This window comes from Megascapheus bottae, chromosome 2 (genome assembly GCF_031878675.1).
Source record: "Megascapheus bottae isolate mThoBot1 chromosome 2, mThoBot2.hap1, whole genome shotgun sequence".
In the NCBI taxonomy this organism is placed as follows: Eukaryota; Metazoa; Chordata; class Mammalia; order Rodentia; family Geomyidae; genus Megascapheus; species Megascapheus bottae.
Genome location: NC_143510.1, coordinates 13,197,828 through 13,220,067, shown reverse-complemented (window position 1 = coordinate 13,220,067; position 22,240 = coordinate 13,197,828). Strand labels below are relative to the sequence as shown.

Sequence of the window (22,240 nt, the reverse complement as noted above, 5' to 3'; positions counted from 1 at the left end):
CCAACAGGATTCTGCTGCTGTGATGAATTGCCATGCCAGTTCTTAGACACTAGTTCTGGAGTTTTAAAACTACTTTGGGTACTGTGATAAATTCCTTGTGGATTTGCCTGAGGGGCACTAGGTCCAGAAATCAAATCTTTAATTGTATATCTAATTTCTGCCATTAATCAATGGCCTCCCTTCTGACTTTTTGGCAGGGGGTTCAGGATAATGTATAGAGGGGTTACATTTACATTCGTTAGGTAGTAGGTGCATTACTTCTTGCACATTTGATACACCATCTCATGTCTTTGTCCCCATTTCTGTCCCCCTCCCCCCTCCCATTCATCTTGTTTTCCCCTCTTCCCTTCCATATTTTCAAATAAATAAATGTATATACGTTATACCAGGTAACAAAATCAGATATAGTAACAACATGAGATTAACCATAAGGGCAAAAAAAGAGAAGAGAAATAACATAGGCTGACCATTATTGAGCCATAGGATGAGCCTTAAGGCCAAATTCCTTAAAGCTTAACCTTTACTTTAAACCAAAAAAATATTCCATGTGATGTCTCTGGGTGGATGGATTTTGTTCCTAGGAGGAAGGATTAAAGTTAACATTCCAGAAGCACAAACTGATGGCTAACGGAGTAATGGGAGATGGGCACCCACTGTTTCATAAGAAGAAAGGGAACAGAAAGAAGCTAATAGAGGTAAGTGGTAGAGAAATTCTAACCTTACATTTTAGATAAGATCTAGTCATTGGTGAAGACAGCTGGGATCAAGGGACTGCATTATCTCATGATTCCCATTGGCTCTGTACCCCCCACCCTCCTTATCCCAAAGAAAAGTACGTGCTCATGGGGGTGGATTCTGGGTTTGCAGCTGGAGGTGGAGTGCATGGAAGAGCCTAATCACCTTGATGTGGACCTGGAGACCCGGATCCCTGTCATCAATAAGGTGGATGGTACTTTGCTGGTGGGTGAGGATGCCCCTCGCCGGGCTGAACTGGAGATGTGGTTACAGGGTCATCCAGAGTTTGCTGTCGATCCCCGATTTCTAGCGGTGAGTGGCAGTTCCATCCAGCCAGATTTAAAATCATTCTTTTGGTATTTAAGCTATATGAGGTAGCAAAAGCATGCCCTACCATACCCTTGTTCCTGCTTCTGCAACATAAGAGTAATAATTCCCAATGTTCTTAACTCACACGCTTAAAACTGTGAGGATGAAAATATAATCATCCTAAAAGCATTTCTACATGCTAAGGAAATATGTACTACTAAGCTATTATGTAAACCACCTAATTTTTTTCAGGAGAAATACTTAATCACTGTTTTCCACTAGGACTAGTCTTTATACAATAAACAATTTATTGTTCAGAAGACTTTAGTACCTTAATAACTAGTCCAGTGGCTACTTGTCTAGGGTAACTAACTGAAAACTTTTCTATTGTAGTATATGGAAGAGCGCAGAAAACAGAAGTGGCAGAGATGTAAAAAGAACAATAAGGCAGAATTGAACTGTTTGGGAGTGGAACCAGTGCAGACAGCTAACTCTAGGAATGGGAAGAAGGTGAGACTATCATTCTTCTTACACTAGCTGCCTTATTTTTGGGCTTTTAATAGTGATTGTGGCTGCCATCTTTTTTTTTTTTTTTTTGAATGTATGCTTTTCAAGAAAATTACTTTTGATTCACTAAAGAACTTTTTTTTTTTTTCTTTGTGGGTCACAGGCCTTGAACGCAGCCTTGGCACTGTCCCTGAGCTCTTCAGCTCAAGGCTACCACCCAACGCTTGAGCCAAACCCCACTTCTTGTTTTCCTGTTTTCTAGAGGTTAATTGGAGATAAGAATCTCAGGTCCTTTTATCCCTGGCTGGCTTTGAACCTTGATCCTCAGATCTCAGCCTCCTGAGTAGCTAGGATTACAGGCGTGAGCCCCTGAGCCCTGCATACCAGAGAACTTTTAGTGGTATTCGTATACTCCTGTGATATCTCCAGCTCTTAACGGGGCATAAAATTCTACAAAATGTTTAGTACTTTAGGTATAATAACTTGTGTAGAAAGAACTTTCAGGGCTTATCCTATTTTATCCAAATAACTAAGGGAATTTTTGGAAAATCTTTGAAGTCTCTGAGCTTTCATATCATCAAAAAGTATCAGTCTTACTGTAAATAACCTAAGGCCTCAAGCATGCTTGGCAAATGCTCGACCACTGAGCTGCAGGTCACTTAAGTAATATTTCAAATATTTCATAATTTTCTAGATTTTAGGAGTGCTTGGGGGTGCTACTGAGGAAAAGTCTTTCCAATTTCTAACATATTTAAATTGAGAAACACCAATGTGTCAGTAATAGAAAAAGGAAGGCAGCCATGTTTTATAGCTAATAACAGTTTTGCATCATGGTAATGCACTATTTAGAATACTATGTATTTTTTTCTTTTCATCATACATATATTCTTTTCTTGACTCTACTTGCCTTAATCCAGTAGGTAGTTATATATATTGTTGTTGTTGATCTTGGTGTTTGAACTCTGGGCCTGGGTGCTGTCCCTGAGCTTTTCATCTCAAGGCTACCGCCCCACCACTTGAGCCACAGCACCACTTCTGGTTTTCTGGTGGTTAACTGAGATAAGTCTCACGGGTTCGTGTTCAAGCTGGATTTGAACCTCGATCCTCAGATCTCAGCCTCCTGAGAAGCAAGGATTATAGGTGCGAGCCACCAGATATATTTTTTAACCATATGTAAATCAGTGGTTGGTAGCCATTTGAAATGGAATAGTGCTTTCGTATACTTGTTTTGTCTGATCATTCATTTGATTTTCTAAATATTAATAAAAGTGATTCTAGTGGCTCACTCCTGTAATCCTAGCTACTCTGGAAGCTGAGATCTGAGGATCAAGGTTCAAAGCCAACCCTGGCATAAAAGAACCTCAGACTCTTTTTTTTTTTTTTTTTTTTTTTTGCCAGTCCTGGGCTTGAGCTCAGGGCCTGAACACTGTCCTTGGACTTTCTCAAGGCTACAGCTCTACCACTTGAGCCTCAGCACCAGCACCACTTCCGGCTTTTTCTATATATGTGGTACCAAGGAATCGAACCCAGGTCTTTGTGCATGCTAGGCAAACATTTAAACCACTAGGCCAAACTCCCAGCCCCTCTTTTTTTTTTTTTAAAGTTTATTTTTTTTCTTCTTTCATATATTTTTTATTGTAATTAATAGAAGGGTTACATTATATTCACCAGATAGAAGGTGCATTACTGCATATACATTGATACCCTTTCTCATGTCTTGGTCCCATTTCCCTCTCCCTACCCCTCGGCAAACCTGAGACTCTTATCTCCAATTAATCCCTAGAAAACAGGAAGTGGGGCTTGGCTCAAGGGTAGGGTGGTAGCCTTGAGCTGAAGAGCTCAGGGACAATGTCCAGGCCCAAGGATAGCACAGTAGCCTTGAACTGAGGGACAACACCCAGGCTGAGTTCAAGCCCCATGACAAACAACAACAAAAAAAGTGATTCCATAGGGGTTGGGAGTTTGGCCTAGTGGTGGTAGAGTGCTTGCCTAGCATGCACGAAGACCCAGGTTTGATTCCTCGGTAGCATGTACATAGAAAAAAGCGGGAAGTGGTGTTGAGGCTCAAGTGATAGTGCTGTGACCTTGAGAAAGTCCAAGGATAGTGCTCAGACTCTTGAGTTCAAGCCCAGGACTGGCACAAAAAAAAAAAGTGATTCCATGGAAGAATGTTGTAATTTCCACTGTATTATCCCTAGAATCAACAGTATAATAATAGGCAGAAAGTTGGTAGGGGAGTGGCTGAAGTAAAAAGCTGATACCATCTGTCTCCAGTTTCACATTTTCAAGTAGTCTATAGAAGGACAATCATTTCCTAATCCTTGAGTTGGATAATTTTAAGAAATATAGGGACGGGCCGGGAGTTTGGCCTAGTGGTTAAAGTGCTTGCCTAGCATGCATGAAGACCCGGGTTCGATTCCTCGGTACCACATACATAGAAAAAAAAAAAAGCCAGAAGTGGTGCTGAGGCTCAAGTGGTAGAGCTCTAGCCTTGAGAAAGTCCAAGGACAGTGCTCAGGCCCTGAGCTCAAGCCCAGGACTGGCAAAAAAAAAAAAAAAAAAAAAAAGATAGGGAGGGTGGGGAGTTTGGCCTAGTGGTTAAAGTGCTTGCCTAGCATGCATGAAGACCCGGGTTCGATTCCTCGGTACCACATACATAGAAAAAAGCCAGAAGTGGTGCTGAGGCTCAAGTGGTAGAGCTCTAGCCTTGAGAAAGTCCAAGGACAGTGCTCAGGCCCTGAGCCCAAGCCCAGGACTGGCAAAAAAAAAAAAGAAAAAGAAATATAGGGAATCATAGAAAATCTAATAATTAAAGTACAAATAGTACTTATTTTTTTAATAGATAGGTTTTAATGTGTTGCCAGGCAACAAACTCCAGGACTTTCTCTGCTTGGGCTGACTTTGAACTGCTTTCCACAGATTTTAGTCTCCTTAATAGCTACGATTACAGATGTTAGCCACCAGCACCCATCCATAAGTAGGTTGACATTGAACTATGATCCTCATGATCTCAGCCTCCTGAATTTAGCCTGGATCACAGGCATGAGCCACTAGAGAGTAGTTTAACATATGATTCTCTCCCTACCTCCTCCCTTTTCTTGTGTGTGTGTGCCTGACCTGGGAGCTATCCCTGAGCTTTTTTTTTTTTTTTTAATACTTTTTTTTTCCCCCAGAGCCAGGGGCCTTGCACTTGCTAGGGAAGGGCTCTTCTGCTGAGCTAAATCCCCAACCCTTCCTGAGCTTTTTTGACCAAGGCTAAAGTTCTTCTACTGGAGCCACAGTTCCACTTTGGTTTTCTGGTGGTTACTTGGATGTAAGAGTCTCATGGACTTTCTTTACTGCCTGGGCTGGCTTTGAACCCCAATCCTCAGATCTCAGCCTCCTGCATGGCTCAGTATATAATTCTCTCCCTCTAACCACCTCCCCCTCCTTCCTACTCCAGAGTACTGTCTCTGAACTTTTTTGTTCAAGGCTAGTGTTCTACCACTTGAGCCGCAGCTCTATTTCCTGCTTTTTGGAAGTAAGAGTGTCACAGACTTTCCCACCTGAGTTAACTTTGAACCAAGATCCTCAGATCTCTGCTTCCTGGGTAGCAAAGATTACAAACATAAGTCTTTGGCACCTAGTATAAAACTTGTCATAAAGCTAGTACTTCATTCTTGTCAGATCTGAAAGAAATATGTGTTAGAGCTGTATTTTAGAAAGCCACATAATGCTAAGTGCTGGTGGCTAACATGTAATTTTGTCTACTCAGGAGGCTGAGATCTGAGGTTCACAGTTCAAAGCCAGACCAGCCAAGTAAGTCCATGAGACTCTCATCTGCAGTTAACCACTAGAAAACTGGAACTAGCAGTGTGGCTCAAAGTTGTAGAGCACTAGCCTTGAGCAAAAAGCTCAGGGACAGTGCCCAAGTTAAAGCAAAAAAAAAACAAAGTCCACACAAAATTAATTTTATTTCAAAGTCAAAAAGATATGTTTCCATGATAATTGTTAAGCTTAGGTTGGAATGGCGAGAGACAGAGGTACCAGTTTGTATATTTAGTGCTGTTTTATCCAGCAAAGTGGGGGTTAACTTCCAACCTCACAGGATTTAATCAGAACTTCCAAACAGAGCATATTCAGTTTAGTCTGTATGGAAAATTATTTATTAAATTTGGCAAGAAGAGCTACCCAGTGTTTTTGGTATACTGGATATCCAGAAATCTACACACACACCCTCTCCCTATCCTGGGGCTTGAACTCTGGACACTTGGCTCTGAGCTCCTCATGCACTCTACCAGTTCAGCCATAGCACTGCTTCTGGTTTTTTCTTTAATTAATTGGAGATAAGAGTCTCACAGACTTTCCTACCCAGGCTGGCTTTGAACCACAATCCTGAGATCTAAACCTCCTAAGTAGCTAGGATTATAGGCGTGAGCCTCTAGTGCCTGGCTTCAGAAGTCTTAGGTTGACCCAGATCTGATAATGTGATAAAACTTGTAAATGCTAATATAATTTTCCTGTATTTCACATGGTAAACTGAACAATCATCAGCAGGGATGTGGATTTTTTAATGTATTGATTTATTCACTGTCTTAGATCTTTTACTAACAAAGGTAAGCATTTGTGAAATAGTTTGTAAAGACATAGTCAAGAGAATAAAGAAAAAAAAAACCTCTCTGGTTTACATAGTTAGATGTCTTAAATCTTTTTTTTTTTTCTTCCCAGTCCTGGGCTTGAGCTCAGGCCTGAGCACTGTTCTTGGACTTTCTCAAGGCTAGAGCTCTATCACTTGAGCCTCAGCACCACTTCTGGCTTTTTTCTATGTATGTGGTACTGAGGACTCTACCACTAGGCCAAACTCTCAGCCCTAGATGTTTTAAATCTTTGATCTTAGCTTTAGCACTAGAATGCTTTAGCTATTATTGGCCATCAAACCCACCTCTGACTCCATCTGTTTGGCCTCTCCTAAGACACAATCATTGAATAAACACTTGTAAGCCAGGACTCTGTTGGCATATTCCTCCCCCCCCCCACCCCACTTACTCTTTACTGTCTTTTGTTCCTGTCTCCCAGGGTCACTATGCTGAAACTGCCTTCAACCGAGTTTTGCCAGGGTCTATTGCACCAGAGAGCAGCAAGAAACGGGCCCGCAGGACAAGACCAGATCTTTCTAAGATGATGGCCCTGATGCAGGGTGGAGGCACTGGGTCCCTAGCTCTGCATAACACCTTCCAGCACAGCAGTAGTGGCTTACAGTCTGTGACTCCTCTGGGTCACAGCAGTGCTGCTTCTGCATCTTTGCCTTTTATGCCGTTTGTGATGGGTGGTACAGCATCATCCCCTCATGTAGACTCCAGCACCATGCTTCATCACCACCACCACCACCACCACCCCCACCCCCACCCCCACCATCACCACCATCACCATCCAGGTTTGAGAGCCACTGGCTACCCATCTTCCCCAGTGACTACCACCTCTGGTACTACCTTTCGGTTACCACCACTACAACCTGAGGAAGACGACGATGATGAGGATGAAGATGATGATGATTTATCTCAGGGCTATGACAGCTCAGAAAGAGACTTCTCACTCATTGATGATCCTATGATGCCAGCCAACTCAGACTCCAGTGAAGATGCTGATGACTGAAGCCCCAGTACAGTCCCCCTTGCTTGGGTGGCTGCTGAATTTTCACTTACTCTGGCCCTTGGACTACAGAAAAGCGGGAGGGACAGGGGAGATATGGGAAAACCCAAGACTCCAAGAGGTGAAAAGGAAAAAAAAAAACAAAAACAAAAAACCTGTACCTGATTGCTCCTAATTTTGAGAGGATTGGGCGGGCAGGGGAACTCCTAAAACAATACACGACCACTTCCTCATTTCTGGGGAAGGAAAGGAGACTAGAGCAGCTGGTGTGCTCACCCCTCCCCAGACACCTCCATTAACCACAGACTATGTAGCGCTGGCCCTAGCCACTGGCAGAGCCTGTTCCTGGTGAACTGTGGATACAGCTGGAGGGTCAGGAACTGTTACCTTCCTTCCCCTTGGCATTAATAAATTTAAGTTAATCCTTTTTCACTCTTCCCTTGTTCTATCCATGACAAAAACCCAACAGAAGTATTCATTTTAAGCACGATGGATATTTTCAATATCACTCTTCTTAAGTTCGATTCTGTTGTAAGTTACCTTGGGTAGAAGAGACCAGTCATTTGTACTTGCATGCGCGCTACAAAGAAATGTAGACTGTCGTGTTCGCTGAAGGCAAAAGGGAATAATTTAAGGCAAACAGTAGGAAAAGTGTTTGGGTCTGAGTTTTTCAAACAGAGGAGGAAGAATTTCATGAAGAATATGTTTCGTTTCAAACGAAAACAACAGGAGCTTGTGGGGAAAGCCACTGAATAGTGTCGCTTTTCATGCAGTGCACACAGGGCTCTGACCAAGGACGTTCTCACGACACGGGCGGGGCTTGGGGTAGGAACTAAAGGTTCTTCTGATACATTCCGCCCCATCCCGTGGCTGGGATAGATACCAAGGCTTGCTATCTACCACCGCTTCCCCGGGTCCGCTTGGAGCGCTTACTCCAGCCGGCGCCGCGGAGTTCACTCTTCCACCCTCCCCGCGCGGCGCGCGCCCCCGGAGCCCTCCGCTGCCCCGCGCCGAGTCCCGCGCTTTTCCTCCGGCGGCCTGGGCGGGTCTCGGCCGCGCGTGGCCGGCAGGGGCGGGGCGAGCACCGCGCCTCCCCCTCCCTCCCCACCCTCTCCCGCTCTGCCGAGGCGCGACGCTCCGCGCGCGGCCCCGCTCGGGGAGGCGGGGGCGGGGCCTGGCGGCACGTGACGGCGTCGGCTCGCGTGCGGCCGGGGGAAGCCGACGCCATGCCCCGCGAAAATCGGTTCTTTCTGCGGGGCACGTTTTGTTCATTTCTTTACTGTTTTCTTCCTCTCTCCCCCCACCCTCTCTCTCTCTTTCTCTCTCTGCCCACATCCATCCTACGGAGAAAGGACTTAAAAGGATGCACGGCGCAAACGCTGTCGGGACCCGGAAGCGGAAAGGGCATCTATGAAGTCGATACTTCCGGGTCACTGAGCGAGTGCGGGATTCCGGGGCCGAGAGCGGGTGGCGGAGCTGGGACCTCTCGTGATTCTCGGAGCCCGAGGAGAAGCGGTGTCCGGGGCTATGGCTGTGACTCTGGACAAAGACGCTTATTATCGGCGAGTTAAGAGACTGTACTGTAATTGGCGGGTAAGGAGGAGCCGTCGTTTCCCCCCCCAGGAGCCCCTCGGAGCCATCCCATAATAACCATGTTTCTCGGCGCCCTTTCCTCCCCCCCCCTTTCGGCCAGGGATTCCCGGGTTCAGTCACGCGCCTTTTTCTTTGCCAGCGAACCGTTCTCCGCAGGCGGTCACGGATGTAGCCCCGTAGCCGGGCACCCCTCGCCATCGCTCTGCCCTACGTCCCCCACCTTCTTCCTCCCCCCCCCAACCCCCGCCAGCCCCGGTCGTGCATTGCAAGCTCCCTCTCGTAGTTGCTTCCCGCCCTGCGGGAGGCAAGCATCTTCCCCCTCCCACGGGGCTGCCTCTCCTGCGGGGTTCTCCGGAGGCTCCCCCCCGCCCCCGAACCACAGTGTAACACCCCACGTCCCGCCACAGCTGCACCCGCTCTCGCTCAGAGGGGATGGCGGGGCGAGGATGGTGGTCGGGCTCCTCGCGGGTCCCCATTTAGGCTTGCAGGAGTTCAACAAGATAGTGCTCGTCCAGGGGCTCCACGCTCTAGGCCCGGCGGGGAGCAGCGAGACCTCACGCCGGAAAACCTGCAGGCATTCTTAGCAACAATAGTTGTTTGTTTGTTTGTTTGTTGTTAAAGAGCTCTAAAACCTTATTCGTTTCCTTGTTGGCACTTGTTCAGAAAAAGCTGTGGAAGTTCCTAGTCTTTGAAAAGATTGGGTCGTGTTTCGGTTTTAAAAGCGCACAGAGTTTAAACGAGTTTTTACGGTAGTCATTTGTTCACTGAACGAACGACTGGCGCAGGTGTGTAACGTACGTCTGGATGTGAATACATAGGTATCATGATATGTAGATGTGTATGTGTGTGTGTGAGATAAAGACTTAGAAGCCCGAAATGTTTTGACAAAAATGATCGACTCATGATTTTTAACGTTGTAAGTTGTCTTTCAAATTATTAGTGTACTAAATGCAAGTAATAAAAGATGTCTCTTTCAAATGTATTAAACAGTTTAAACTAGGTTCTTTGATTTTGTTAAAATTCAGGCAAGAACTCCATGCTGATAAATGGAAATTTTGTTTAAAATTTTTTTATTCATTAATTTCTACCAGGAGACTTTAGATCTCCATTACTATCACGCTTAGAGTTGAACATGATATACAAAAGAAACTTTTACTATTGCTTTGATTTTTTTCCCTCAAAGATGGTGCTCTAACACTTGAGCCACACATTAACTTCTGGCTTTTTGGAGGTTAATTGGAGATAAGATTCTCCAGTACTTTTCTCACCAGGTTGGCAGTCCATTGCCTGAATAGCTAGAACTAATAGGCATGAGCCCCGTGCATCCAATATCTTCTGGTGGTTAGTACATGTTTAGGTACTAGTAATAATCAGAAGCCCTTTCCCATCTACAATCCCTGAATTTATATACCTTTGAGGTTTTTTGCAGTCCCAGTAATTCAGAGTTCAAGTTATTTCATTTTAAGGCTATAGCAATGAAAGTATTTTTTTATTAATTACATTTTTCATAGCATGTCCTAAAACACTTGCAGTATTTCATGCTTATCTGAGTAGAAATGTCTAAAACATTAAGTCTTTTCATTCCTTGTCAGTCTTTTCATTCTTTGGTATGAGTGTCTTGATGGATTAATTCAGTACATCCTCTCCCTCAAAGAGATAATATTATTGCAGTTAAATGTGTAAAACTAAATAAGTGCTGTAATAGTTGTTTTATTTTAAAAAAAACATAAGAAGAGGATTGGGAATGTGGCTTAGTGGTTGAGTGCTTGTCTAACATGCATGAAGCCCTGGGTTTGGTACCTCAGTACCACATAAACAGAAAAGGCCAGAACTCCCAGGCCCTGAGTTCAACCAGGACAGGCAAAAATTAAAAAGAGAAAGAGAGAAAATATTTTCACAATCAGAATAGATGTCATCCTTTTTCTGTTAAATATTTTCAGTCCACAGATGAGGAATTCATTTCAGAGATCAGAAAACAAGACTCACTGAGAAACTAGTTCTGTGGTAGTGTGCTTGCTAAACTTCTGTGAGGTTGGAAACCCAACCTCTTGCCACCCCATATTTGCAACACATCAAACAAAAGATTTCCTTAGTGACTCTCCTATTGCTTTTTTTTTTTTTTTTGGTGGGTCATGTTTTCTTATTGCTTTCTAATTCTTTGTAGACATTTGAATCTACACCAGTCCTACTTTTTTTGTGTGTATGTGAGTTGTGGGACTTGAACTCTGGGCCTGGGTGCTGTCCCTGAGCTCAAGACTGTCGCCCTACCTCTTGAGCTACAGCCCCACTTCCCGTTTTCTGGTAGTTAATTGGAGATAAGAGTCTCGGGTACATTTTAGTGGCTGGGCTGGCTTTGAACCGAGATCCTGAGATCACAGCCTCCTGACTAGGCTATGATTACAGCACCTGTTTCTACTTGAGAAAATTCCAGGGAAAGTGGTACATTATGAAAATAGGCTGCAAGGTTCTCCCACCATATCCTTCTATTCACTGGTTCCTTATTCAAGGATATCCCGCCTTTATGGATTGTGATTATTTTTAGCTATGTAATATGATTTATGCCATCCAGTGGAGGAGACAGTTTACTTATCCTAGAGTTTCAGACACTTTGAGAGAGAAGAGTTGCAATGTTCAGGCATGTATATCATGTGAGACCTATCTTACCTTTAGTACATTAGACTGTGGGAGGACTTTGACTAAAATCTGCCTATAAACCTCAAAATGTTACTAAATGTCAGAATTGTATTGTTTTGGAGAGAAATTACTAGTTATCTAGTGCATTCATTCATGCAGTTCTTTGCTGTCAGCATTAGGTGGCTATGACCCCGAAAAGGAAATTTGTTAGTGAAAGCTAGTAAGCAGCATGTCAATTCTTTTGACTGCTGCTTTGCAAATTTACATTTTAGCTTTCCCCCAGTCCTGGTGCTTGAACTCAGGGCCTGGGCACTGTCCTTGGAGATTCCTCAAGGCAAGCGCTATATCAATTGAACCACAGCAATACTTCTGACTTTTTCTATGTATGTGGTACTGAGGAATCAAAGCCGGGTCTTCATGCATACTAGGAAAGCATTCTACCATGCTCCAGGCCCAAGATAAGCTCTTTTTATTTTACTTTATTGATTTTTTTGCCAGTCCTGTGGCTTGAACTCAGGGCCTGAGCACTGTCCTTGGGCTTCCTCAAGGCTAGAGCTCTACCGCTTGAGCCACGGCACCACTTCTGGCTTTTTTCTATGTATGTGGTACTGAGGAATCAAACCTGGGTCTTCATGCACTCTATCACTAGGCCAAACTCCCGGCCCTTCACTTATTTTTAAGTAGTTTTACAAAGGGGTTTTAGTTCTGCATGCCAGTTTATGAGTATAATACATCTTGGTCAATGTCACCCTTCCCGTAATTATCCCTTGTATTTCCAAATTCACCCCTCCCCTTATGCTACTTGAATCCTTTTTTTTTTTTTTTTTTGCCAGTCCTGGGCTTGAGCTCAGCGCCTGAGCACTATCCTTGGACTTTCTCAAGGCTAGAACTCTACCACTTGAGCCTCAGCACCACTTCCAGCTTTTTCTATATGTGTGGTACCAAGGAATCGAACCCGGGTCTTCGTGCTTGCTAGGCAAGCACTTTAACCACTAGGCCAAGTTCCTGGCCGACTTGAATCCTTTTTTAAGTGTACTTTCAATGTGACTATTTGCCTGCCCTTCTTTTCTTCACTCATCTGTTTCCCATCCCTCCAAAAAAACATTTCCGGATATTCATTTTGTTAGGTAACATTTTTTAATCCTCCTCCTCCTCTGAATATACCTTTGTGAGAGAAAACATACACCCTTTGTCTCTCTAAGGTAGATTTTTTTTTTTTTTTTTTTTTTTTTGCCAGTCCTGAGCTTGAGCTCAGGGCTTGAGCACTGTCCTTGGGCTTTCCTCAAGGCTAGTGTTCTACCCTGAGCCACTGCACCACTTCTGGCTTTTTCTATGTATGTGGTACCGAGGAATCGAACCTGGGTCTTCGTGCTTGCTAGGCAGGCACTCTACCACTAGGCCAAACTCCCGGTCCCTCTCTAAGGTAGATTTAATTAACAGGTTTTCTAGATCCATCCATTGCCCTATAAATTACATATTACTCTTTCTGATAGATGAGTGAGATTTCATTTTTTACATATGTGTGTGTTGTATACATATATATGTTCACCACCTAGTTTTATGGGTGTGTATATATACACACTCATGCATGTAATATTTTCTTGATCCATTCATCCATGGTAGGGCATTTGGGCTGTTTCTGTAGCTTGGTAATCATGAATAGTGCAACGATGAACATAGACGTGCAACTGTCTTTTTTTTTTTTTTTTTTTGGTTGGTTGGTCGCTTGATCTCTGGGGTTTGGGCACTGTCCCTGAGCTCTTCAGCTCAAGGCTACCGGCCTACCCCCTTGAGCCACAGTGCCACTTCTGGTTTTCTAGTGGTTAATTGAAGAGTCTCATGGTCTTTAGTGCTGGGCCTCGCTGGGCCTGGCTTTGAACTGTGTTCCTCAGATCTCAACCTCCTGAGTAGGTAGGATTACAGGCATGAGCCACCAGTACCTAGCTGTGCAAGTGTCTTTATTGTGCTCTGACTTGACAGTATTCTGGGTAGACATAGAGTAGTTCAGTTCTAAGTGTAGTGTTTTTTTGTTTTTTGTTTTTTTTTTTGCCAGTCATGGGCTTGAGCTCAGGGCCTGAGCACTGTCCTTGGACTTTCTCAAGGCTAGAGCTCTACCACTTGAGCCTCAGCACCACTTCCAGCTTTTTCTATATATGTGGTACCAAGGAATGGAACCCGGGTCTTTGTGCATGCTAGGCAAGCACTTTAACCACTAGGCCAAGTTCCTGGCCCCTAAGTGTAGTGTTTTAAGGAACCTCTAACTATCTTCTAGAATAGTTATACTATTTTACATCCCCAACAACGATGTATAGGATTCCATTTTCCTATGTCCCTGCCCTGCATTTGTTGTTGATATTCCTGATGATGGCCAATCTTACCTGATGAGATAGAATCTCGATGTTGCTTTTTTATGTTTCCTGAAAATGTTGAGCATTTTTTTCATGTGTTTATTGGTCATTGCTCTCTTTTTAGCTCTTTTACCCATTTATTAATTGGGCTGTTGATTCTTCAGGACTTGAGTAGCTTGAATACCTCCTATATTAGGCCCTCATCAGTTGTAGAGCTGGCAAAGATCTCCCATTCTGTAATCTGTCATTTTTAGCTTGGTAACTATATTCTTGGATGTGCAGAGGATAGCTTGATGCAATCCCATTTGTCAGTTCTCTCTCCCTTTCACTGAGCCCTTGAAAGTCTACTCATGCATTTCAGGTTTTTTTGTTTCTGTAGTGGTGGTTTTTGAGCTGGGGTCTTCTTTAGTCCAGAGTATCAGATTATGCTCCCCTGTGTCCTTGCTTTAACTATCCACTTCATATATATTCCTGTTATCAGTTGTTCATTCTGTCATGTAGTAGCTGTTTAGTAAATGCTAATGTCCAGTTTCTAAGCTTTCAGGCATCTTTGTTGGCTTGACTAGATTTTCATCTAAGCTGTAATTACAGTGACCTACCTCTTCTAGAACTTTACCTATTGTTCCTGTGCGGTTATCCAGAGGCTCAGGGACAGCGCATAGGCCCTAAGTTCAAAGCCCAAACGGTTTCAGGGAGTTGATATCAACCTCCTGAGTAACTAGGATTGCTGGACTTCCTTTCTTTCTTTGCCAGTCATGGGCTTGAGCTCAGGGTCTGAGCACTGTCCTTGGACTTTCTCAAGGGTAGAGCTCTACCACTTGAGCCTCAGCACCACTTCTGGCTTTTTTCTATGTATCGAACCCAGGTCTTCTTGCATGCTAGGCAAGACTCTACCACTAGGCCAAACCCTCGGCCTCTGTCACCATTTCTTGACTTGTGAATTAGAGGCAGATTAGGACTTAATTAAGCTTTTTTTTTTTTTTTTTTTTTTGCCAGTCCTAGGGCTTGAACTCAGGGTCTGGGCACTGTCTTTTTTTGCTCAAGGCTAGCACTCTGCCACTTGAGCCACAGCACCACTTCTGGCCTTTTCTGTACCAAGGAATGGAACCCAGGGCTTCGTGCAAGCCAGGTGAGCACTCTACCACTAGGCTACACTCCTGGTCGTTAATTAAGCTTTTTTTTTTTAATATCATCATACTTATTACAACTTCTCTAATTTCTGACTTTTTTGTGGGTTATGGGGATTGAACTCAGGGCCTGTCCCAGTGCTCTTCAGCTCAAGGGGCTACCTCCCTAACCCTGAGCCACAGCCCCACTTCTCATTTTCTAGTGATTAATTGGAGATAAGAGTCTCATGTTCTTTAGTGCCTGGGCTAGCTTTGAACCTTGATCCTCAGATCTCAGCCTCCCATGTAGCTAGGGTTACAGGCATGAGCCACAATTCCTGCTATTTTTCTCCAAAGTTTCATACATTAAAATAATTTTACAGTGAATACCTTATACCTACCACTTAGGTAGGACAGGTAACACTTCACTAGCTTCTTCACATTATTGTCCTTCCTAATATGTATTCACAGTTTTTATCAGGTCAGTTGACAGTTATTTACATTCTCTGTCATGTAAATGATTTTGCTCCTAGATGAAAATGGAAAAATCACTACCTTTCCTTTCTCCCACAGATTTTTTTGCCTCTAGTACTGAGGTATCACATGGGTATACCCAGGGCATCTCATGACCTATGCAAGCCAGTTTCTTGTTTTCCTTAGTATTTTTATGGTGTTTTGTTTTGTTTGGTGTGTGTGTGTGTGTGTGCCAGTACTGGGGCTTAAATTCATGGCCTCATAGCTTTGCATTTTACCATTTGAAGCATAAATCCCCTTCAGTCATTTTGCTGGTTAATTGGAGATGAGTCTTTCAGGTTTGTCTTCTTCTGCTGACTCCAAACTGCTATTGTACACCTCAGTCTCCTAAATATTTACAAACGTGAGCTACTGGCCCCAGGTCTATTAACTTCAGACTTTATAGTATTGAGTCCTCTGTTATCCTTGAGCACCTATTTTTCTTTTTTAATTTTTTTCCCTGGAGCATTTTCTCCAACAATTTAAGAAAGGGTACATTGAAGATATTTATTTGTTTGTTTATTCATTTATTTATTTATTTGCCAGTCCTGGGCTTGATCTCGGACCTGAGCACTGTCCTTGGCTTTCTCTCTCAAGGCTAGCACTCTACCACTTGAGCTACAGCACCGCTTCCAGCTTTTCTATGTATGTGGTGAAAGACCCCAGGTCAGAACCATAGGACTGCCATCTTAAGTTTTAGCTCCTGCTTATAACCAGTTTTTGCTAACTAAGGAATTGGAGCCTGCTGGCCATAAATTAGGGGAGCCAGTAGATAACAAAATAAGATGAAGAAGAAAATAAGGAGTCCTGAGTTCTAATGTCAAATATAAGAAAGCTGAATTCTGTGTTTAACCAAGCTGCTTCTGGCTTCTGTATAAACTGCTTTGCTAAAGAGATGGAAAATTGCTTAGACCCCCCGCTATGCTCTATCTGGAAGGCTGCTTGGAGGACCCTCACTCCCTCCCTGGCCAAGGGCAAAGGGCGATAACCCATGTCCTGTTATCTAAACCTTGCAGCTAGCCAGCATCTGAGCCTTACAACACATGCTGACTCAATACCAGGATGGGGCTCATTTCCCCCAGGACCCAGGCCCGCTAGACAACTCAGCATATATTAGACATGCATCCCCACCCAAAATGATTACTATTTGGCTTATTCTTATGTAACTTTTGCCCTCGCCAAGTTCCAGGTAAGATCATGCTTAGAGACTATTTCTGAGTTGACCACCTTGTTGCTACTAATTGGAGTAATGTGGCCTTTGTAGGACTCATTGATCTGAAAGCTGCAGTTTTGAGCCAGCCCGGGCAAAGCCAAGCCCCTGTGAGACTGTGGTGTCTAATCTGACAACAGAGTGCTATTGAGGCAGAGTGACTCTGGGGCTCGAAGTGACAGAGTGCTAGCTCTAAGTTAAAAAGCTGGGGGACAGCACTCAAAACACCAAGCTGGGGACTCACAGTGGCAGAGTGCTAGCCTTGAGCTGCAGAGCTGAAAGACAGCACCCAAACCCTGAGTTCTCGTCCAGCAACCAACAAAGTGAAATGCCTATAGGACATTTATCCCAAAAGCGGAGAGACACTACTGGGACAGTGCAGTAACCTCTGCATGGATGGCAGAGATGGTGACAGATCCTAGAGTCACTTGCACTTGGCCACTCGGGAGGTCATAGAATAGTTTGTAAGCATGCCTTACTAATACCTGTACCTCTCATCACTGGACAGGAACTTGTATAAAATCTAACCCTACCCCTTCCCCATGGTAGTAATTTCACTAGCTTAGCCCACACCCTGCTGACCAGTCGCCGCAGCTAGCCATCCTACAACAGGTGCTAACTCAGATAAGGGTTGTTTCTCCATCCAAGGGCCAACTCCCCACCGGGCCCTGTCTGAGCAACTATTGATCAAAATGTATAATTTGTTTTAAAAGGATTGGCTGCCTGCGTGCAGACCTTGCTGTAATGCTTTAAACTCATTGGCTGTAAAAGCGCGGGCTCTGCTATAACGGACTGTATGGATCTATAAAAAACCATCCCCAGGACAGTTCGGAGCTCTCAGCCACTGACCCGAACCTCACGGATCTCGAGGTCACGTGTACCTGAGAGCCCAAGCCTGAACACTGACCCAAACCTCTCATGGTCAAGTGGATTTGGGAGCCCGAGCATATGCCCGAATAAAATCCTCTTGCTTGTTGCATCCGTGTGCGTGTCCTTGGGTGCGGGTCTCCGCGGGTCTTTCAGTGGTACTGAGGAATCATAAACCCGAGTCTTCCTGAATGCTAGGCAAGCACTCTACTACTAGACCAAACTCCCAGCCCCTATCTTTTTTTTTTTTTTTTTTTTTTTTTTTTTTGCCAGTCCTGGGGCTTGAGCGCTGTCCTTGAACTTTCTCAAGGCTAGAGCTCTTCAGCACCATTTCTGACTTTTTCTATGTATGTGGTACCAAGGAATCGACCCTGGTCTTCCATGCATGCTAGGAAGCACTCGACCACTAGGCAAAACTCCCAGCCAGAAGATATATATCTTAAAAAAATAAAATTAGGAGCTTGGAATTTGGCCTAGGGGTAGAGTGCTTGCCTAGCATACATGAAGCCTAGCGGTTGACTCCTCAGTACCACAAAAGCAGAAAAGGCCAGAAGTAGTGCTGTGACTCAAGAAGTGTAGACTGCTTGCCTTGAGCAAAAAGAAGCTCAGGGACAGCACTGGGACCCAGAGTTCAAGACTCAAAACTGGTAAAATAAAATCAAATTGTTGTTGTTTTAGCGATCTGTAACTGACAGACTACTGAGACAAACAGCTTACAAAGAGAAAGGCTTATTATGGCTGATGGTTTCAGAAGTCCCAGCATATGAATGAGTGGCTCCACTGCATTTGGATCTTAAAGAATGCATCTCCTCCCAGAGGAGGAGCTGTAGCATCTATCCATATTTGTAATTAATAATGTAATTTTCTGCTCAGAATTTTGAAGCTACTGTCAGCCTTTAAGCCTTTAATATACTTTTTTGTTGTTCTATGCATTATATGTTCCCTTTAGAGCTTGTTTGCTGTCTCTTTGTTTTGGAGATCTCAGAAACAAAAATGGGAAGGGCCAGATGTCTAGCGGTAGATCATCTTGTCTAACAAGCTTGAGACTTTGAGTTAAAATCTCAGTACTAGAGGGTGAGGAGGGATCAGACTGTGACATGGCCCAGGTATGGTGGTTCATGCCTACAAAAAATAAGACTGAGATAGAAGAATCACATTTGAGGCAGCGTGGGCTACAAAGCAAGACTTGTTTCAAAGAAAAAGAAAGGAAAAAGTGATTTGGCTGCTTTTCTATATTAAGAATAAGGCAGTAGGGTGCTAGCTACTCAGGAACCTTACATCTAAGGATCATGGTGCAAAGCCAGCATCGGCAGAGAAGTCTGTGAGACTCTTTATCTCCAGTTAACCAGCAAAGAGCCAGAAGTAGATCTGTGGGTCAAGTGGTGAGCACTAGCCTTGAGCAAAAGAGCTCAGGGGCAGTACCCAGGTGCTGAGTTCAAGCCCCAGTGCCAGCATTAAAAAAAATTAACGATAGGAACCAGGAGTGTGGCCTAGTGGTTGAGTGCTTGTCTAGCATTCATGAAACCTTGCATTTGATTCTTCAGTACCACATACACAGAAAAGGCTGGAAATGGTGCTGTGGCTCAAGTGGTAGACGCTAGCCTTGAGAAAGCTCAAGGACAGTAGAAGGTGTTACTTTAGGTTATATGAGCTAGGTTTACCCCATTGTCAGTATCTAAATGAAAAGTCCTCTGTCTCATTTTACCACTTGTACCTAATTACTGTTGTTCAGAATGAAGATTTTTTTTTTAACTCCCTAGTATTTAGTACATTCCTTCTGCTGGACCTAGCATCTGAGTCTCTAGAATTTCTGATCCACCCACCCCATCCCTCTTTTGTTGTTATTGTTGTTGTTGGAAATGGGGCTTGAACTTAGGATCTGGGAGCTGTCTATGCCTTTTTTGTGCTCAAGGCTAACACTTCACCACTTTGAGCCACAGCTCCATTAGATTTTCTAGTGGTTAATTGAAGATAAGAGGTTCAGGGGCTTTCCTGTCTGGGCTGACTTTGACCCATGATCCTCAGATCTTATCCTTCTGAGTAGCCAGGATTACAGGCCTGAGCCACCAGCACAGGCTCTTCACTGATTTTAAAGGAAGATTAAAGTTTTGCAAAGGGATTTACGGTTTGTCTTAGAGCTTCTGAGAACTGGGGATACAGCTCTTAACTTTGCTAACTACACCTGATTTCAGCCCTGATCTTGTCCACATGTATATGCTGCATTCCCCTTCCCTGATACTTGGTGGCCCTCAGTTCTAAACCCAGTGAGAGTTGATGGTGGTCACTTGAATGTCATTCTAACTCTACTTGTTTACCACTATCCATTCTCTTTTCACCTTCCAAGAAACCATTGAGCTCTGTTAAGTCTAAATAATGTGAGAAATGATTTAAGTCACTACAAATGGAAAATGAAAAGTAATTGCTAGAAATTAAAGACAATGAAAGTACAAATGTGTATCAAAGCAGCCTGTGTTAAGGACTAACACCAAACAGATACATTCTTTTTTTTTTATTCTAAATCTTTGTTCTTTAATATATCTAAAAGTGATAGAAAATGTCTAATTAACATGTTTAGCCTTTCAGAAACTTGTAAGGGAAAGAAATGGCCACAGGCTGGTGGACCAACTTTTGAGAATGGTGGCCTGCAGGCTCCAAGCAGATACATTCTTACCACATATTCTTTCTGTTGTTGTTCATCCTTGAATTCAGGGTCCTTGGCACTATTCCTGAGCTCATGTAAGGCTAATGCTCTACCACTTTGAGCCACAGCTCCACTTTGGGATACATGCTGCTGCTGCTGCTGCTGCTGCTGCTGTTGTTGTTGTTGACCTGGGTGCTGAGCTTTTCGGCTCAAGGCTACTACCACTCTACCATTTGAGCCACAGCCCCACTTTTTTTCTGATGGTTAACTGGAGATAAGAGTCTCACACACTTGTTGCCCAGGCTGGCTTTGAAACGTGATCCTCAGATCTCAGCATCCTGAGTAGCCATTGACACCTGGCCAAGATACTTTTTTTCTTTTTTTTTTTTTTTTTTGGTCAGCATTGGGGCTTTCTCAAGGCTAGTGGTCTGCCATTTGAGCCAGGCAAGCACTCTACCACTAGGCCAAACTCCTGTCCCCAAGAGATTCATTTGTAATGTAATCAAGTAGATTAAAAGAAAATTGAAAACGTGACATTTTTAAATTTGTTTCTTCTGTGTGTGTATGAGTGCGTGCGAGTGCGAGTGAGAGAGAGTGTGTGTGTGTGTGTGTGTGTGTGTGTGTGTGTGTGTGTACACGTACCATGGGGCTTGAACTCTTTTTTTTTTTTTTTTTTTTCATATATGGGCTTGAACTCTTGGCCTGGGCACTGTCCCTGAGCTCTTCAACTCAAGACTACTGTCCTATCCCTTGAGCCACAGTGCCACTTCCTGTATCTTTTTTTATTGCATATACCTGCATTTGAATTTTGGGCCTCATATGCACGCTCATCTTTCTTGCTCAGAGGTAGCACTTCAACATCTGAGCTACACATCTGGTTTGGCCTTTTGTTGGTTAATTGCAGATGGAGTTTCATACACCTTTCTGCCAGAGCCGACCTTGAACCCTGATCCTTCAAGTCTCAGCCTCCTGAAGAGCTAGGATAACAGATGTGAACACTGGTGCCCAGCTTTCTTTTCTTTTCTTTTTTCCCTCCTGTAACAAGGGTTTAAACTTGGGGACCTCACTTGCTTTTGGCTTGCTTAGTCACAGGTGATATTTTTAACATTTGAGCGCTGTCGTTATCCATTACCTATTGATTTTGTGGTTTGCCCTCTAGAGTGCTGGAATTGAAGGCAGGTGGCACTTGGGAGAATGAGGCAGTAGGATCTTGAGTTTGAGGCTGGGTTGGACTACAAAACAAGACCTTGGTGTTTCCTTCTTTTTTAATTGTTTTTAAATCAGGATAGCGTAGAGCCATCAGCACAACCATGTTCATTGCAGCACTATTCATCATAGCCAAGGTATGCAGTCGGCCCAGATGCCTGTCAGTGGATGGATAGATCAAGAAATTGTGGTGTATATATACACAATGGAAGAATTTTACTCGTCTATTAGAAAGAATGATATTGTAAAGAAATAGAAACATCTGAGAAAAATTATGTTTGCTGAAGTAAGTCAGGCCTAGAGAGACAAAGGATGCATGTTTCTCCTTATAGGCAAAAGCTAAATTTAACTTACAAGAAAATACATTGGGGGGGTGAGTTTGGCCTAGTAGTTAAAATGCTTGCCTAGCATGCACGAAGACCGGGGTTCGATTCCATGGTACCACATATATAGAAAAAGCCTGAAGTGGTGCTGAGGCTCAAGTGGTAGAGCTCTACTCTAGCCTTGAAAAAATCCAAGGACAGTGCTCAGGCCCTAAGCTCAAGCCCAGAACTGGCAAAAAAAAAAAAAAAGAAAGAAAATACATTGGGGGACAGGAGCGTAGCCCTAGGTTTTATTCATCGGTACCACATATACAGAAAAAGACAGAAGTGGCACTGTGGCTCAAGTTGGAAGAATGCTAGCCTTGAGCAAAAACTTTCCAGTCCTGCGGTCAAGCCCTTAGGAATGACAAAAAAAAGAATTCAGTGTATATCCTGCAAAATTAAGAAGAGTGGGAAGACAGGTAAGAATGTCACAAATTAAAAATAACTGCAAAAAAATTGAATGTGGGCCGGGAGTTTGGCCTAGTGGTTAAAGTGCTTGCCTAGCATGCATGAAGACCCGGGTTCCATTCCTCGGTACCACATACATAGAAAAAAGCCAGAAGTGGTGCTGAGGCTCA

General features: G+C 43.7%; 2 protein-coding genes and 1 non-coding gene across 9 annotated transcripts in view; all 3 read left to right on the top strand.

The window, feature by feature from the left end:
* The window catches only part of Chd8 (chromodomain helicase DNA binding protein 8), a 75,821-nt gene extending 68,210 nt beyond the window's left edge, over window positions 1–7,611 (top strand). For 6 of the 7 annotated variants that reach the window (XM_090320483.1, XM_090320493.1, XM_090320509.1 and 3 more), the window contains 4 exons: window positions 582–695; window positions 868–1,047; window positions 1,438–1,554; window positions 6,607–7,611. In XM_090320483.1, the coding sequence (XP_090176609.1) occupies window positions 582–695; window positions 868–1,047; window positions 1,438–1,554; window positions 6,607–7,182 (987 nt within the window). In that variant the 3' untranslated portion in view covers window positions 7,183–7,611. The remainder of the gene's footprint in view (window positions 1–581; window positions 696–867; window positions 1,048–1,437; window positions 1,555–6,606) is intronic. The other variant, XM_090320528.1, reaches the window with a different exon arrangement.
* LOC150066471 (small nucleolar RNA U6-53/MBII-28) lies at window positions 15–116 on the top strand. The gene has a single exon (XR_016534679.1). It is a non-coding gene; the product is annotated as a small nucleolar RNA U6-53/MBII-28 (small nucleolar RNA).
* Window positions 7,612–8,585: 974 nt separating the features above from the next.
* Supt16h (SPT16 homolog, facilitates chromatin remodeling subunit) overlaps window positions 8,586–22,240 on the top strand; it is a 43,010-nt gene continuing 29,355 nt past the window's right edge. Inside the window, exon 1 of the mRNA XM_090320454.1 lies at window positions 8,586–8,772. Coding sequence (XP_090176580.1) covers window positions 8,707–8,772 — 66 coding nt within the window. The 5' untranslated portion in view covers window positions 8,586–8,706. The remainder of the gene's footprint in view (window positions 8,773–22,240) is intronic.